Below are 16,448 nucleotides of genomic sequence, written 5' to 3' on the forward strand. Positions count from 1 at the left end.
AGAGAAAAGCATCAAATCCTTTGTGTACACATTTAGTTTTATTGTAACAAAGCAACTTGTACACTTTTAACGTTTAAAACTGAGCATCATCTTTCCTTTCCAGTGAAAACAAAAAAGAAAATTTAAAAATAAACAAACAAAATTACAATAGAGAATGTCAATTCCAAATAAAATCCTACAGATTCTGCTGATTCTCCCATCGAGTGGCAGGGCTCAAGTCATTATTAGGAGAGAATTTTATTTTAAAAGTGTCATCTTAAACTGTAAGGATGTCTGTTAAACATCACAATTAAACATGCCAAAGGAGAAGCCATGTTGTCAAAATGCCCACGTAACCCACCCAAACATCTCAAACCCACCCTTTGCTGACCTTCTATATCCCCATTTTTTTAAGTTTTTTTTTCTTTTTTTAAACAAGAGAAAGTAGACAGGTACATGTTGGTAAATGCTAACTGTCCATATTCACATAGAGACACAGTGTAATCTCTGAGCCCAATATACAGAGAAAGGAGGAAAGAAGCTAGGATTCTATGCACTACTACACAGGGCCCCGCGCCCTCCAGCCCCAGCAGAGCCGAGGGAGCGGGTTTTCTTTTTCCCACAGAGCACGGTGGTGTTGATTCCATACAGTTTTTGTTGACAGGGATAAAAATGAATTTAGAACAGAAGGGTGTAGAGATTCTCTTCCCATTGTATTCTGCGCAAGGTATTTTCCCCCCAAAATAAGTTGAGAATGACGGTATTGAGAAAAGAGATCTCAAGAACAGGGCGACTGAGCACAAAGGGGTGGGGAAGGGGAAAGAAAGAGACTGCAACTTGCTCCCAGGGACTGGAAAAAAAAAGAAGAAAAAAAAAAAAAGAAACAAAAAGGTTGGAATCCATCAGTGTTCAATTAATCATCTTCTCCTTCATCCTCCTGAAAGAGAAAGCAGGCAGTTAATCTTCAGGGCTAATTACAAGGATACTGGGGACTGAACGGAGGCCATCTCCACCTCCTGAGGTACACTACACTCCAGCCCTTTTTCTTTTTGCGGTCTGGGGATGAAACCCAGGGGCATCCTACCTCCAAGCTACACCCCCTGCCCTATGTTTTATTCTTTATTTTGAAACTGGGTCTCACTGAGTTGCAGAGGGCCTAAGTAGCTGAGGCTGTCCGCGAACCGCGATCCTCTGGTCTCAGCCTCCTGAATGCGCCACCACGCCCGGCTCAGCCCTATTTCTTTTAAAGTACCAGGGATTAAACCCTGGGGCTTTCTGTCTGGGCTATACCTCAAGCCCCATTTTACTGATTTTTTGTGACTGTGGTATTGGGAATGGAACCCAGGGCCATCCCATCTGTCTGAGCTTCAGCCCATTTCATTTCTTTTTTTTGTAGGCCTGGGAATGGAACCCAGGGGCATTTGACCTCTAAGCTACACCGCCAGATCAATTTTTTATTCTTTATTTTGAAACAGGGTCTCACTTAACTTGCGGTAGGGCCTCACAAGTAGCTGAGGCTGGCCGTGAACTGTGTTTCTCTGGTCTCAGCCTTCTGAATGCTGGGATTACACCAGGGCCGGCTCATTATTTTATTCTTTTAATTTGAAACAGGGTCTAAATTGCAGAGGCCGGCTACAAACCTGCAATCCTGTCTCATCCTCCTAGATACTGGGATTTCGGGCATGTGCCACCATGCCTGGCTACTAATTTATTTTGAAACAGAAAATTCCTAAATTGCTGAGACTAGCCTTGAATTTGTGATCCTGTCTCAGCATCCCAGGTACTGGGAATATAATCATACGCCACCATGCTGGACATACTACCATCCTAATGAACCACTATGAAACATGAGGGCATTGTATTCTGGAAGCACTCAATTTTCCAAATTTATCTATCAATCTGAATCAAATTAAGAACATTCGCCGGGCATGATGGCGCATGCGTGTATTCCCCGTGCTTGGGAGGAGGAAGAGGCAGGAGGATCGCGCAGGTTCAAAGCCAGCCTCTCTTAAGAGAGCCTGTTTCCAAATAAAAAAACATAAAAAAGAAAAGAACACTCCTCATGTTACCAATTCCAGTACTTGGGAGGATGAGACAGGATTGAAGCCTCAGCAATTTAGCAAGACCTTGTTTCAAAATAAAAATAAGTCTGGGAATGTGGCTTGAAGGTAGAATCTCCCTGGATTCATCCCCAGTTCCACAAAAGATATAGTTTTGAGATAAGTAACTTCTCAATGCTAACCAATCATTGAGCAGAGACCTAAACAGGGTCTCATTAAGCTCCTTAGTATGGCTAAGGATCTGTGATCCTCTGATATCAGCCTCCCAAGAACTAGAATTACAAGTGTGCTCCACCATACCCAGCTTACCACAATTTAACTGCTAAAACATTTTTTTGTAGTTTAGGTTCAGATGTTGCTGAGTGGTAGACTGCCTACATACAAATTCAATCTCCAGCACCATAATGGGGGGAGGGGGGCACAAAACTTCAGGGCATTTTACATCTGAGCTACACTCCAGCTCTATTTTTATTTTTGAAACAACGTCACCAAGTTGAGTCTCACTACTTGCTGAGGCTGCCCTCAATCCTGCAATCATCCTAAACCTCCTGAGTACTGGGATTATGAGCTTGGACCACTACACCAACTACACAATGCCTTTCCCCCTGCAGTACTGGAGATGGAACCCAGGAGCATTCTACCTCTGAGCTCCATCAACAGCCCTATTTTTACTTTAAAAAGGTCTAAGTTGCAGAGGGCCTCACTAAGTAGCTGAGGCCAGCCACACACCTGCAGGCCACCCGCCTCAGCCTCCTAACACTGGGATTACAAGAGTGCGCTCGCACTCCTAGCTCTGCATGCTGCTCAACTAGGGAAATATATCTGAACTTGACCACGGGCTATACCCATCCTGCTCTTGTTAAGTACTGGCTAGGGAAAGAGCAGCGTTTGTGGTCATAAGAACCAACTAGAAAAGTAGCCTCAATTAAGCCAGGCGTGGTGGCACACATGTAAATACCAGCATTGGGGTGGCTGAGACAGGAAGATCGCGGTTCACAGACAGCATCAGGTACTTAGAGAGGCCCTTTGCAACTCAGACCCTGTTTCAAAATAAAGAGGGTGGCGGGGCGTGGTGGCGCACGCTTGTAATCCCCACACTAGGGAGGCGAAGACAGGACTGCGCAGGTTGAAGCTACTTAGTGAGGCTCTTAGCAACTCAGTGAAACCATTTCCAAATAAAGTATGAAATGTCTGGAAGTATATATAGCCTGGAGGTAGGAAAGCCCTTGAGTTCCACCCCCAGTACCACAAAAATAAATAAAAATGGAGCCTCAGTTAAGACAAGATAAAAATGAGCTATCGTTTCCACTTTTTTTTTTTGGTGGTATTGGGGATGGAACCCTTCTACCTCCAGGCTACACTCCTGGACCTATTTTATACTTTTATTTGGTCTCTTAAACCAGTGCGGCTGGCTTCGAACCTGTGCGATCCTCCTGTCTCAGCCTCCCAAGCACCACCACGCCCGGCTCATTTCCACTTTTATTTGAATCCAGAGCCAATCTACCTCCAAGCTACACCTCCAGCTCAAATTCAATTTTATCTCATTAGGAAATAGGGTCTCAGCCTGGAGTGGTGGCATAAGCTTGTAATTCCAGTATTCGGGAAGATAGCAGTTCAGACAGCCTCAGCTACTTAGTTTTGCCATTTGCAACTCAGTGAGACCCTGTTTCAAAATGAATTAATAGGGCTGGAGGTACAGCTCAGAGGTAATACCCCTAGATTCCATTCCTAGTACTGCAAAAATAAAAAATAAAAAAAAGAACAAGGGTCTGAGTTACAGGAGGCTGGCTTTGAACCTTTGATCCTGTCTCACCCTCCCAAGTGCTGAGATTACAAGGACGTGCCACCGCAGGCGGCTCATTTTCTCAACTACACCCTCCAAACAGTGAAATCTTTAGACTATCTTCTGGGTCTGGCCAACTTCCTTTTACCTCTCCTTCCTCCCCTTCATCATCATCTTCATCTTCTTCCCCTTCGTCCTCATCCCCCTCTTCATCAATGTCTTCTAGTCCTTCTTCTTCCTCATCATCATCATCATCTTCTTCTCCTTCCCCTTCTTCATCATCCATATCAGGAACCTTACAGAGAAATAAAGGGTTGCCTTAAGAACTATTTTTTCTGCCAAGAAGTGCGGCCCTGAGTAACTCAATCTCCAGGACTCACCAAGTAGTACTGCAAGGGATTTGGCCAGATATCGTCTTTGATGACCTCCCCTAACTCATCTGCGCCTGCGTCAGAGTGGTCAGTGAACCAGGTGAAGAAGCTCTCTGGCTCCTCATGCTGCCTCTTTCTGCTGGCTTTGTTCTGTGTTTGACTTGAACGTTTCGTCAAATCCTAAATGAAAGGAAGGAACTCTTGATATTAATCCTCACAACACCTAATGCCCTACAGATTGTTCACTACATGCACATACATGCATATAGGCAAGCATGTGTGCATTCAGAAGCATTCTACTCCAGTCTCACTAGGCTGCTGAGGGTTTCTGAACCTGTAATCCTGTCTTAGCCTTCAAGAGAACTAGGATTAAAGGGGCGTGCCAATTTAAAACTAATCACCCCAGTAGGTGTGGTGGTTCACACCTGTAATCCCAGTACTTTGAAGTACCTAGTGAGACCCTGTTCAAAACAAAAGGCCAAAGGTGAGTAAGCCGTGGTGGTAGATGCTTGTAATCCCAGCCCTTGAACGCCTGAGACTGGAGCTTCGTGACCATCCTCAGCAATTTAGCAAGGCCCTCCACAATTCAGTGAGAGCCTGTTTCAAAATAGGCCGGTCCGAGTGTGGTGGCGCATGCTTGTAATCCCAGTACTTTGGAGGCTGAGACAGAAGGATCACACAGGTTCAGCCTCAGCTACTTAGGCTCTCCGCAACTTAGTGAGACCCTGTTTCAAAATAAAGAATAAAAAATAGGGCAGGGGCTGTAATTCAGAGATCGAATGCCTCTAGGTTCAATCCCCAGACCACAAAAAAAAAAAAAAAAAAGGCTGGAAGCCGGGCGTGGTGACGCACACTTGTAATCCCTGTGCTTGGGAGGCTGAGACAGGAGGTTCAATGCCAGCTTCAGCTGAGTGAGCCTCTCAGCTCCAGTCCACCCCAGTACCACAAAACAAAAAAGAAAAAAAAAAAAAAAAAAAAAAGGCTGGGTATATAACTCGAAGGTAGAATGCCTTGGGTTCAATGAAAAAAGACCAAGTTCCCAAATAAATAAAATCGGGCTGGGGGTATAGCTTGGAAGTAGAATGCCTCTGGGTTCAATCCCAGTACATAATGATGATGATGATGATGATGATGTTATTTTTAAGGTCGCTGGGTGTGGTGAAAAACACTTGTAATCCTAGTACTTGGGAGGCTGAGACAGGAGGACTGCAGGTTCATGGTCAGCCTCAGCTAGACTTAGTGAGGCCCTCTCCAATTTAGTGAGAGCCTGCTTTAAAATAAATAAAAACTAGGGCTGGAAGTGTAGCTTGGAGGTAGAATGCCCCCATGTTCAATCCTCAGTCACACACAAACACTAACCTAGGGCGAAGAGTGAGGCTTAGTTGGAGAAAGCCCCTCAGTTCAATCTCCAGCACAACACAAAATGTCATCATCAGAACAGGAACTATAGTATACAATTAGTGTCTAAAACCATTACAAAATGTACAGTTACAAGTGCACAGTAACTTAGACCTTGCTTCAAAATAAAAAATATAGCCGGGCGTGGTGGCGCACGCTTGTAATCCCAGCGCTTGGGAGGCTGAGACAGGAGGATCACGCATGTTCGAAGCCAGCCCCAGATACTTAGTGAGGTTCTCAGCAACTTAGTGAGACCCTGTTTCCAAACAAAATACAAAATAGGTCTGGGAGTATCGCCTAGAGGTAGAAAGCCCCTGGGTTCCACAAAAAGTAAATAAATAAATAAATACAGAGGGCTGGCAGCATAGCTCTCTGAAAGACTCCTAGGTTCACCCCCAATTATCAAAAAAGGGAGCTGGGCGTGGTGGCACGTGCTTGTAATCCCAGCACTTGGGAGGTGGAGACAAGAATATCAAAGTTCAGTTCAGGGCCAGCCTCAGCTACTACTTAGTGATGCCCTTTGCAATTCAGTGAGACTGTCTCAAAATAAAAAATAGGGATGGGGGTGTGGCTCAGAGACAAAATGCCCCTAGGTTCCACCCCCAGTACCATCAACTAAACCACAAAAAAAAAAAAGTATAGAAGAAAGATAAGTATGTCTTTTATAAGACTGCTTCCCCAGATTATCAACCAAATTTAGCTTTTTATTTCCTTTTGTGGTACTGGGGTAGAACCCAGGACCTTCTATCTCCAGGCTAAAGTCCCAGCCCTACTTTAGCCCAAATTGCTGAGGCTATCCTTGAATCTGCAATCTTCCTGTCTAGTCTCTCAAGTACTGGGATTAGAGGTGTGTCACCACACCCAACTGAGTTTTTCTTATAATCAGAAGACAACTATTAGCATTAATACAGTATGAAAATTTAAGCCAGGCACAATGGCACATGCTTTAATCCTAGCATTCAGGAGGCTGAGTCAGGAAGATCATGGTTTTCTGACAGCCTCAACAACTTAGGCCTATTGCAACTCAGTGAGACTGTAAAATACAGAATAAAGAATAGGGCTGGGGATGTGGCTCAGAGGTAGAATGCCCCTGGATTCCATCCCCAGCACCACACCCACACAAATTAGATCTTATTAACTTAAACACATATGTGAACAGAATATTTTTTATGCTGGGGGTTGAACTAGGGATATGTTACCTAACTACAGCCCCAGTGTCCTATTTCTTAAATTCATTTTTCAGGTAGTGGGGATTGAACTCAGAAGCAAGGTAACCCCAAACCCTATTTTTATTTTGAAATAGGTTCGTGCTAGGGTGACAGAGTCTCACTACTTGCTGAGAGTATCCTCAAACCGGTGATCCTTCTGTCTCAGGTTCCCAAGTACTGGGATTAAAAACCATGTGCCACTATGCCCAGCCTCTTTTTAAAATTTTTGTGGTGCTAGAGATTGAACCCAGAGGCATTCTACCTATGAACTGTACCCTCCTGCCTATTTTACTGTTTAACTGGAAAACAGAATGCTGGAAGCCTCCCTACATTGCTGAGAAAGGCTGCGGACCCATGATTCTCCTGCCTCAGCCTCCCAAATACTACAATTACAGGGGGTGCCACATCTGGCTACAAACTATTATTTTTGTTCACTAATTCTCCAAAGCCTACCTTTCCAGATTTCCATTTGATTTCAGTGGACTTTGAAGATGGATCACCACTCTCATTCAGATGAAATTCTTTGGAGAGAACTTTATTTTCGAAATAAGGGTTTTCATCAAAATACTAAAATAAAGGATTAAGAAATTAATACAAGCAGCTCTTCTAATCCAAGTTCCAATTAATTTCTACAGTGACAAGAACATAAAAACTTACAAAATCTATTCTGTAACCTGATTTTATATCTTCAAATTCTGTCACTTCCACTCTGGTCAAATAATGCAGTGCCTCTTCATCTTCCTCCCCAAGCAGTGCAGACACTAGGACACATTACAGATCAAGTTTAAGGAAGCGAACGTTAAGCGATCTCTTTTTAAAAAGATTTCCACATCTAGTGAGCATTTTCGTTTCCTAACAAGTGGAAGCCAAAATGTTCAGTGCCAGAGCTATTACTATTTTCAATCAAGTAATTAAAGTTAGTCACAAGTTATCACCAAGGCTCCTCCCTCCAACTTAGGAAACATCCCATCTTCCTCTAACAGTGCTCTGCCCACGACGTACCTTGTGGATGGTTGACAAATGTTGTTACCCAGAAATTTGGGATTTTGGCGATCAACTCTGACCTCTTCTGAAAAAATGGTTGGCGGAGTTTGTTATATTTCTGTTCTACTTTCAATATCTCCTCACTGGCTTGTTCATTAAGTCTAAAGCAAATGAAAAGAATGTTGACAAGAATGGTTATTTTACAAATGGCTAGAGACTACAGAATGTACACTTATTCACTTTAGGACTGTACAAAATAACTTTAATAGCCAAACTGAGATGTCAACTTTATCAATTTATACAAGAGAAGTGTAACAGTCCCCCCAAAGAGTATTCTGGTAACATTGTACTTTACTTCATTTACCCTATTTTCAGGCAGATTCCAATTGTTTCTCTAAAGTAAGATTCCTAGCAAAGGTGCTAATCAAGTAACAAAGTTACAAGGCAAGTTAGAACAACACTGTTACCATAATGCTCAACCATCAACATCCTTACACTACCAGTTTTTAAATTCGTAGCCTTTAAAAGCAAAGCCAACCATTGCAGGGTCAAGGTACTCAACAAACATTTCATAGAAAAACAGCAGTGAACCGAGGTGGCATTTCCTACCAAGATATAATCATCTTCCCTTAGTGAATACTGATTTAATTGACCACCTTTTCAAAGATGTCTAGGCTATTAGATACACGTCACAAAACTTCTCCAAATTAACAAAGACTTTACCTGTCTATTTCATTTTGTACTTCATCGATATGTTCAATTGCTTCCTGTTGTTCTTTTTCTGCAAAAAAGGGAGCATAAGACTCAATACTAAGTGTAAGATAAGCCAATCTTCCTGCGGTTGACTTAACAGTCGACGGCGTGAAGAACGGGACAAGTGTTTCTAAAGTGTCTAGCACAAGGCACGCTCTACACGTGTTCCCGCATATAGCTGACAAATTATCCTCATTAGGAGCCCATTTACCAGTCACAGGATCTGCTAGCCCACTCAGGAAACGTTTCACTCTAGCAGTTTTTAGAGTTTCCGCACAAGATTCCCAGTTGAGGTTTCTCTGATAAAATCGTCTATCGTCAAGTGGCCTTCCTCAGAAACGCTTGATGCTTCCTACTTGTCACCTCGTGCATCTGCACCGGAGCAGTTCCCGCGGCTGGCTCCAATAGGAAGACGAAGCCACGACCCTGACGCCCTCACCTAGCTCAACGCACCAAGTTCAAGGTTCTTCTCCGCAGCCCCTCGAGGGGCACAGCCAGACCCCCCGACAAAGGCGGCACCCGCGGAGCTCACGGCCCGGACGCTCGGCCCTGCCCCGGGGTGCGCGCCCCGGCTTCCACCCTGACCTTCCCTCCGCTCCCGCCGGCGGGCGGCCCGACCTCCACGGCGGCCCGCTGGGGCCGAGTGAGGTCAGGGGCCCGCGGGCGGCGAGGGCTGGGCTCCCGGGAGGCCCTTTTGTCCGGCCCGGCCGGTCCCGGCCCCGCGTGCTCGGCCGCCGCGCCGGACCCTCGGCGCGCCCGGGGCCGCCCACGTGGAGCGCGCCGGGCGGCGGAGCATCCTCGCCGGCCAGGCCGGGCCGCGTGCTCCGGCCCCGCCGCCCCGCAGCCCGGGGCCGGGGCCGGCGGGCCGCGCGGAGGCCGCACCATGTGGCGGCGGCGGCGGCGGCTGATGGGAGCGAGGCATCATGGCGGAGCACAATAAAGAGGCTTCTCGGGAGGGAGGGCGGGCGGAGGAGGGGGAGGGCCGAGGGCGGGGGTCCGCGCCGCCGCAGGCCGCAGCGCCCCCGCCTCGCCGCCGCGGCGCCACCCAGGCCCGCCGCCGGCGCAAGAAAGGGCGCCGGGCCCGCCGCCGGCCCCCGGGCCCCGCCGGCCAGCGGCCGGGCGGGCGGCGAAGATGGCGGCGCGGCCGGCCCCCGCCGCGCCCGCGCTCACCTGAGGTCTCGTCGGCCCCGTCGTGGTTGGAGTTGAGCTCCTTTTTACTGACTTTGGCCGCCGGCGCCGACATGGTGCTGCTCGCTCGGGCGCGGGGAGGGGAGAGAAGGGACGGCGAGGGGCGCGGGCAGCGGCTTCCCCTCACGCCACGCGCGGCGCCCTCGCTCCGGCCGCCTCCTCCCGGCGTCGCTCGCTCCTCCGCTCGCCGCCCGCGCTCGCTCGCTCGCTCGCTGCTCCTCCGCGGCCTCGCGGCCCGGCGACCAGGAGGCGGCGGCGGCGGCGGGGCCCCGGCCGCGGCGCTGCTGCGGAGGGAGGCGGCGGAGGGAGGCGGCGGCGGCGGCGGCGGCGGGGCTCCTGGCGCGCGGCGCTCCGGCTCGCTGCTCGCTCTCCCGAGCCGCCTCCTCCTCCACCCCCTCCTCGCAGCGAGGGCGGCGCAGGGCGCAGGCGCGCGGGCCCGCGCAGGCCCCGCCCCCGGCCCGGAGGCTCGCGCCGCCTCGCCATTGGCCGGGCGCGCCGGGGGCGGGGCCTGCGGGGACCCCGGCCGCCGAGAGGCGGGAGGAAGCGGCGCCGCGACGTACGGCGGCCCCGGCGCGCGCCCCTCCCCCCCCGCCCTGCGCGCCGACCCGGGGCAGCGCGCGCGGCGAGGGGCGGGGCCGCGGCGTCACGTGGCGGCGGAGCGGCGGCCCCTCCCCGCGGGGCGGCGCAGGCGCGGGTGCTCGCCGCCGCCGCCCGGCCGCACATCCGGGCGCGAACCGCCCCGGGCCGGGAGGGGGAAGGAAGAAGGCCCCCGCCCCACTTTCTACTTGGAGGAGCTGCCGCGGGGACGCACGCCCGGGCTGGTGTGCGAAGCCGGAAGCCGTCCAGGCCCCCGCACGGCCGTTTCTGGGTTTTAATACAAACCTCGCCCAAATCGAGTCACCCTCCCTTATCGGGACCCGCTTCTGTTAGGAAGCTAGGCACGTCGAAAGTTGTCACACTCGGTCCTCGCGAAGGCGCCACGATCACCCACAGGTGCCTCGGGCCCACCCAGCGCCCAGTGCGGAGCACCCAGCTCCTGCCTGGCAGCGGGCTCCAGCCCTGAAGGCGGGACGGCGGACCCGGGTGCTGTACGCCGGGTTAAGTTCCTTGAACCTTAAGGAACGGGCCATCGAGGTTTAGTTAAAGCCCTAAGCCACTAAGGTCCCAGGCCTTTCTGTTTAAACAAGGCTTCCCAGTTCACTGGACTCTCCAGGGCCCCAACACGTGGACCAGGAAAAGCCTGAAATCTCCCCCCACCGGGTGTTTGTAACGAGATCTTGCGGCTGAGTTGTCTGACATCCAGCACTCAGGTTTTACTATCAGCCCTTAAAGCTCAATCTTGGCCTTTAATGTTCGAGACGGTCCATGGTGGTGATCGAAAAAGATTAACTAAGTAGCATACAAGTCACGATTAGGGAGTGCACATGTGTTCTCGGAACACTCCTTCCCTCTAAACCTTATTCTCCTTCCAGTCCAGCTCTATTCACATCTGTTGCAGTCGGAGCAGCGCTTTAAAGGCCTTTTCTTTTGGAGGGGTGGTGCTGGAGGTGGAACCCAGGGCCTGCACTCTACCACTGGGATAGGTAGGTGCCCTGCTGTTGAGAGGCCCTTTAACGGAATCATTCGTAGCAATGATAAAAGTGGTAAATGTTTGACAACCAGCAACCCGTACACTTTGTAGCATCTGTTGATTTCAGTGATGTAAAAACTTTCTCCATGGCCTATTTCAAACCAGTGCTGGAATGTTAACAGAGTTGCAAAGAGACTTGGGGACTCTGCCACACCTCCTGAGTAGTAACAGGGGCCACTGGCTGTGATACTGCAAGTGTTTTTTTTTTACAAAATCCTCACAAAATACAATGTAAATCTTTGTGTACTCAGTTCACAGATAAGCTTTGTTGTTTTTTGCAGTGCTAGGGATTGAACCAGGGTCACATGCATGGTGGGCACTGAACACCCCCCCAACCCTCAGTTTTTTTTTTAATGGGACCTAATTTGATACTGTGACAATGTACACACCTACATATAAAGCCAAATTTACCCCTTACTAACAGTGATGTGACCCTAATTTTCTATTTGTGTATGTTTTACTGGGGACCAATCCCAAGAGCATTCTACCTCTGTCAGCCCTATTTTTTATTATTTATTTTGAAACAAAATCTCACTAAGTTGTGGAGGGTCTAAGTTATTTTAGTTTTTTAATTAATTAATTAAATAATTTGCGGTACTGGGAGTGGAACCCAGGGGCTTTTCTACCTCTGGACTATACTCCCAGACCTATTTTTTTACTTTATTGAAAACAGTAGCTGAGTAGCTGAGTCTGTCTTCAAACCTGTGTGATCCTCCTGCCTCAGCCTCCCAAGCACTGGGATCACAAGTGTGCGCCACCACACCTGGCTTTAAGGTATTATTATTATTATTATTATTATTATTATTATTAGGATGGAATCCAGGGGCATTCTACCTCTGAACTACAGCACCAGCCCTAATTTTTATTCTTTATTTTGAAACAAGGTCTCACTGAGTTGCAAAGGGCCTTACTAAGTAGCTGAGGCTGTCCGTGAACCAGGATCTTTCTGTCTCAGCCTCTCAAACGCTGGGATTACAAGTGTGCACTACCACGCCCAGTGACCCTCACTACTTGCAGAGGCTGTCCTTGAACCTGTGAACCTCAGGTCTCAGCCTCTCAAGTACAGGGATTACAAGAATGGGCCATCAAGCCTGGCTTCCTTTTTCTTTTTAGATGCAAGTCACACCCAACTAAGTAGACTTCAAGGGCTGCTTCTGGGACAAAAGCTGGTCTGAAAAACACTGCTGCTGTTTTCATCCACAAAGCCTGCCCCACAGGTTGATACCAGCTACCTACAGAGCCTCTGAAGTGCCTAATCCACCTGCTTCCCCAGCATCCGCAGGGGGCACCGAGACAGTGCCTTCGGATTAGGCAGTGGACAAGACTCCCTCCCAACCTCCCAGCAGCCCAGCTTCCCCAGCTCTTCTCAAGAGCACGGTAAGGAGCGCCCTAGAATGGGAGAGAAAGAGAAAGCAAAAGGACAAGAGTTTCCAGTAAACAACACGGGCGTGGGCGCCGGGAGATAGCTGAGCTGAGTAAGCACGTGCGTGCGCGTGCACAGGAGCCCGTTAGGGTCTTTCCCCAACACCGGGGGCTCCGTGTTCTGTCCTTGGCCTCTCAACCTCGCTCTCAGAATTCCTCCCTCTCCCCACTTCCTTCAAAGAGGCAGAAGCACCGCAGTCAGCAGCCCAGACACCTCAGCTAGGATGGCCTTGAACTCCTCCAGCAGCCTCCAGCCTCCCCCGCCCTTTTATCTTTTTTTGTGTGCGTGTGGTACTGGGGCGGAACCCAGAGGCTTTCAACCTCCAGGCTATACTCCCAGACTTATTTTTATATTTGGAAACAGGGTCTCACTAAGCTGCTGAGAGCCTCACTAAGTAGCTGAGGCTGGCTTCGAACCTGCGCAATCCTCCTGTCTCAGCCTCCCAAGCGCGGGGATTACAAGCGTGCGCCACCACGCCCGCTCTCCGGGTTTTTCTGATCTGTAAAGTGAGGCTCCGCACGGGCTGCAGTCCTGCGCACCGTGGGGTAGACAGCTTTGTGCTGGCCTTTTTCACCGGTATCCACAGGACAGCATCAGCCTTATTTAGAGGGATGTGGCTGCACCCTGCCGTTCCTTCTGGTCTTTCTCTTGGGAACTAAATGCAAAGAGGTAAGAGACTCACCCACATTTTGCTGTTCACGGTGGGAGGGAATCTACCACCCATCTCAACAGAACTGACTGTGCGCCAGTGGTTGGCTCAAAGGAGCAAGCGTTAGGAACTACGCCGGGCTTGGTGACGCTGCTTGTAATCCCAGCATGGGAAAGCTGAGGCAGGAAGATCGCGGTTCGAGGACAGCCTCAGCTACTACTTAGGCCCTTTGTACCCCAATGAGACTCTGCTTCAAAATAAAGATTAAAATAAAAAAGGGCTGGGGCTATGACTTGGAGGTAGAATGCCCCTTGGTTCCAGCCCCAGTACTGCAAAAAAGAAAGGCCTACTGAACCCATCTTACTACATACAGAAGGAAGGAAACAGATCACGTCATCTACCTAACAAAACAGATCACGTCATCTACCTAACAAAATGGCTTGCACACCCCGACAGTAGTACCACACTGTTAGACCCAGGAAAGTCAATCAACAGGTCCACAGGAGCTCAGGAGGCCCAGGAGTCCAGTGTCCCTTCCACAAGTGGGCTAGCCCCAGCCATGCCCAAGATCACTGCCCGAGAAATTCAGCCCCCAGCTCATCACACCTCCAAGTTTCACTTTTTCTTTTTTGGCAGTACAGAAGATTGAACCCATGGGCATTTTACCTCCGAGCTACAAACACCCCTAGCCCTATTTTTATCCCTTATTTTAAAACAGGGCCTCACTAAGTTGCAGAGGGTCTAAGTAGCTGAGGCTGGCCGCGAACCCCAATCATACCGTCTCAGCCTCCCCAGTACTGGGATTATGAGCGTGCGCCACTAGCCACTAGGCCTGGCCTAAAACCCGTAATTTCTTTTTTTCTTTTTTTTTTTTTTTTTTCGGCTCTGGGGATGGAACCCAGGGGCATTCAACCTCAGAGCTACACTCACTGCCCTATTTTCTAATTTCAAAATAAAGGCCTACGTTGCCTAAGGGCCTAAGTAGCTGAGGCTGTCTGTGATCTGCAATCCTCTGGTCTCAGCCTCCCAAATTCTGAGATTACAAGCGCGTGCCACCACGCCCAAGTTAAAACTGGTAATTTCTTTCTTTTTTTTTTTTTTTGCAGGTCTTGGGGTGGAACCCAGGGGCATTTGACCTCCAAGGTACACCCCCTGCCCTGGTTTTTTTTTTTTTTTTTTTTTGGTGGTACTGGGGTTCCTGGAAGCCCTTCTACCTCGGGGCTATACTCCCAGACCTATTTTATACTTTTTATTTGGAAACAGGGTCTCTTAAACCAGCGTGGCTGGCTTCAAACCTGTGCGATCCTCCAGTCTCCGCCTCCCAAGCGCGGAGATTACAAGCCTGGGCCGCCTCGCCCGGCTGTTTTTTTTATTCTTTATTTTGAAACAGGGTCTCACTAAAATGCAGACGGCCTCACTAAGTAGCTCAGGCTGCCCACGAACTGCAATCCTCCGGTCTCAGCCTCCCAAATTCTGGGATTACAAGCGTGCACCACCATGCCCGGCTAAAAACTGGTAATTTCGATAGAAAGAAACAAGGCCAGGATGGGGTGGCTCTGGGTGCAGCCAGAGCAGAGGGGGCACCTGACATAAAAGTGCTGAGGCTCAGGGGTGACTTTTCCCGGGAGCTAGGGAGTGCCCCCTCAGGAGGGATGTACACAGGCAGGGGAATGGCCCTGCAGGGGGCAACTGGGGGTTCAGGCCAAGCCCCAGGTGGGGAGGAGAGGTTAGGGGTGCCAGAGCAAGGCCTCTCGTTTGGCGTGTCTGAAGCGTGCTGGGACCTGGAGCCAGAGCAAAAGTCTGAGCCCATACCTGGAGGGCCACTTGGAGGCTAGGGAGGGTTTTACCAGGGAGCCGGCCACGTGACTGGCTTTGCCAGGCTGGGAGGAGGCGGTGGCGGTGATTTAGGCCGAATGTGGGCTGGCGGAGGCGGCTAGAGCTGGAGAGGGGGCCAGGTCTCAGAAGCTGAGGAGGCTGGGACCCCAGGCCTGGTGAACTCGGCTGGGGGGGGGGGGGTAGCCGCGGGCTGGCGGTGCCACTCGCCTGGACGAGGTGCCCCAGCAGAGAGCATTGTAAGCTGGAGAGCCGGATTTGGCCTTGGTGTTGGGCTGGGGGCAGGGGTGAGCTCCCTTGGACTCCCCAGCCCAGGCCTGTTGGCTGTTTCTCACATCGACCTAATCCACGCACCCCAGGCTGAAAACCCTTCATGGGAGCTTGGGGTCACATCTCAAGAAGGATGGCAGCCGGGCCTGGTGAGCACGCTTGTGATCCCAGCATTCGGGAGGCTGAGACTGGAGGATCGCGGTTCGCGGACAGCCTCAGCTACTTAGTGAGGCCCTTCGCAACTCAGTGAGACGCTGTTTTAAAATAAAGAATAAAATACAGGGCAGGGGGTGTAGCTCGGAGGTCGAATGCCTCTGGGTTCCATCCCCAGACCCACACACACAAAAAAAGCATGGGGGGAAAAGAAAATCCGAGTTAACCCTTGCAAACTCCTGTATCTCCAGTAAGATGGAGCCTAGAGACTTACCGGCCTTGGGCAAGCCAGGAGAGGCCGAGGTGTCTGCGGGCTGGGAGGCGGGAGGCAGCTTGGGCTTCTTCCTTTGGGGCGAGAGTGAAGGCTGGCGTTTGGGGGCCATGCCGCCAGGGAAGCCAGGAGCGAACTCTCGGGATCCCCAGCTCGGCTTGGAGAACAGAGGTAGCCCCAGGTGCTGAGGGTTTAAATCAGCTCAGCAGCCGCCCAGCCCGGAGGAATATCTACATGACAGTGGGACTCGCACACCTCGCTGCCCTCCCCTGCCCCGCCCTCCCTCCAATCCGGAGGAATTTCTTTCTCCCGCTCCCAGCCTCTCTGCGGGGCACTCGGGGCGGCAGAGGAGGGGGCAGCTTTTCCTTGGGAAGAGCTGCTCTGAGTGTTTTAGCCAGGCTCTCCACGGGGAACACCAGCCCCTCTCCCTGCCCAGTCCAAGAGCTCCCCTAAAGACAGTCCAGCCCCACTGAGAGCGCGTCCTCTTTTCTTTAT

The 16,448-nt window shown here is 50.5% G+C and overlaps 1 protein-coding gene across 3 annotated transcripts; it reads right to left on the reverse strand.

The window, feature by feature from the left end:
- Positions 1-692: 692 nt before the first annotated feature.
- SET (SET nuclear proto-oncogene) lies at positions 693-16,065 on the reverse strand (the record flags this gene model as incomplete). 3 transcript variants are annotated; one of them, XM_080709665.1, is made up of 8 exons in its annotated part: positions 693-916; positions 3,971-4,117; positions 4,203-4,373; positions 7,253-7,366; positions 7,457-7,560; positions 7,802-7,944; positions 8,507-8,564; positions 15,957-16,065. In XM_080709665.1, 8 exons carry the CDS (start codon positions 16,063-16,065, stop codon positions 893-895), a joined length of 870 nt encoding a protein of 289 aa, XP_080565791.1. In that variant the 3' UTR covers positions 693-892. The 3 variants fall into 3 exon arrangements, with proteins under 3 accessions (XP_080565791.1, XP_080565792.1, XP_080565793.1); XM_080709666.1 differs by lacking the exon at positions 15,957-16,065 and adding an exon at positions 9,707-9,779; XM_080709667.1 differs by lacking the exon at positions 15,957-16,065 and adding an exon at positions 9,419-9,461.
- Between the last annotated feature and the right edge of the window lie 383 nt (positions 16,066-16,448).

The sequence above is a fragment of the Muscardinus avellanarius genome, assembly GCF_963383645.1.
Source record: "Muscardinus avellanarius genome assembly, chromosome: 13".
Classification (NCBI taxonomy): domain Eukaryota; kingdom Metazoa; phylum Chordata; class Mammalia; order Rodentia; family Gliridae; genus Muscardinus; species Muscardinus avellanarius.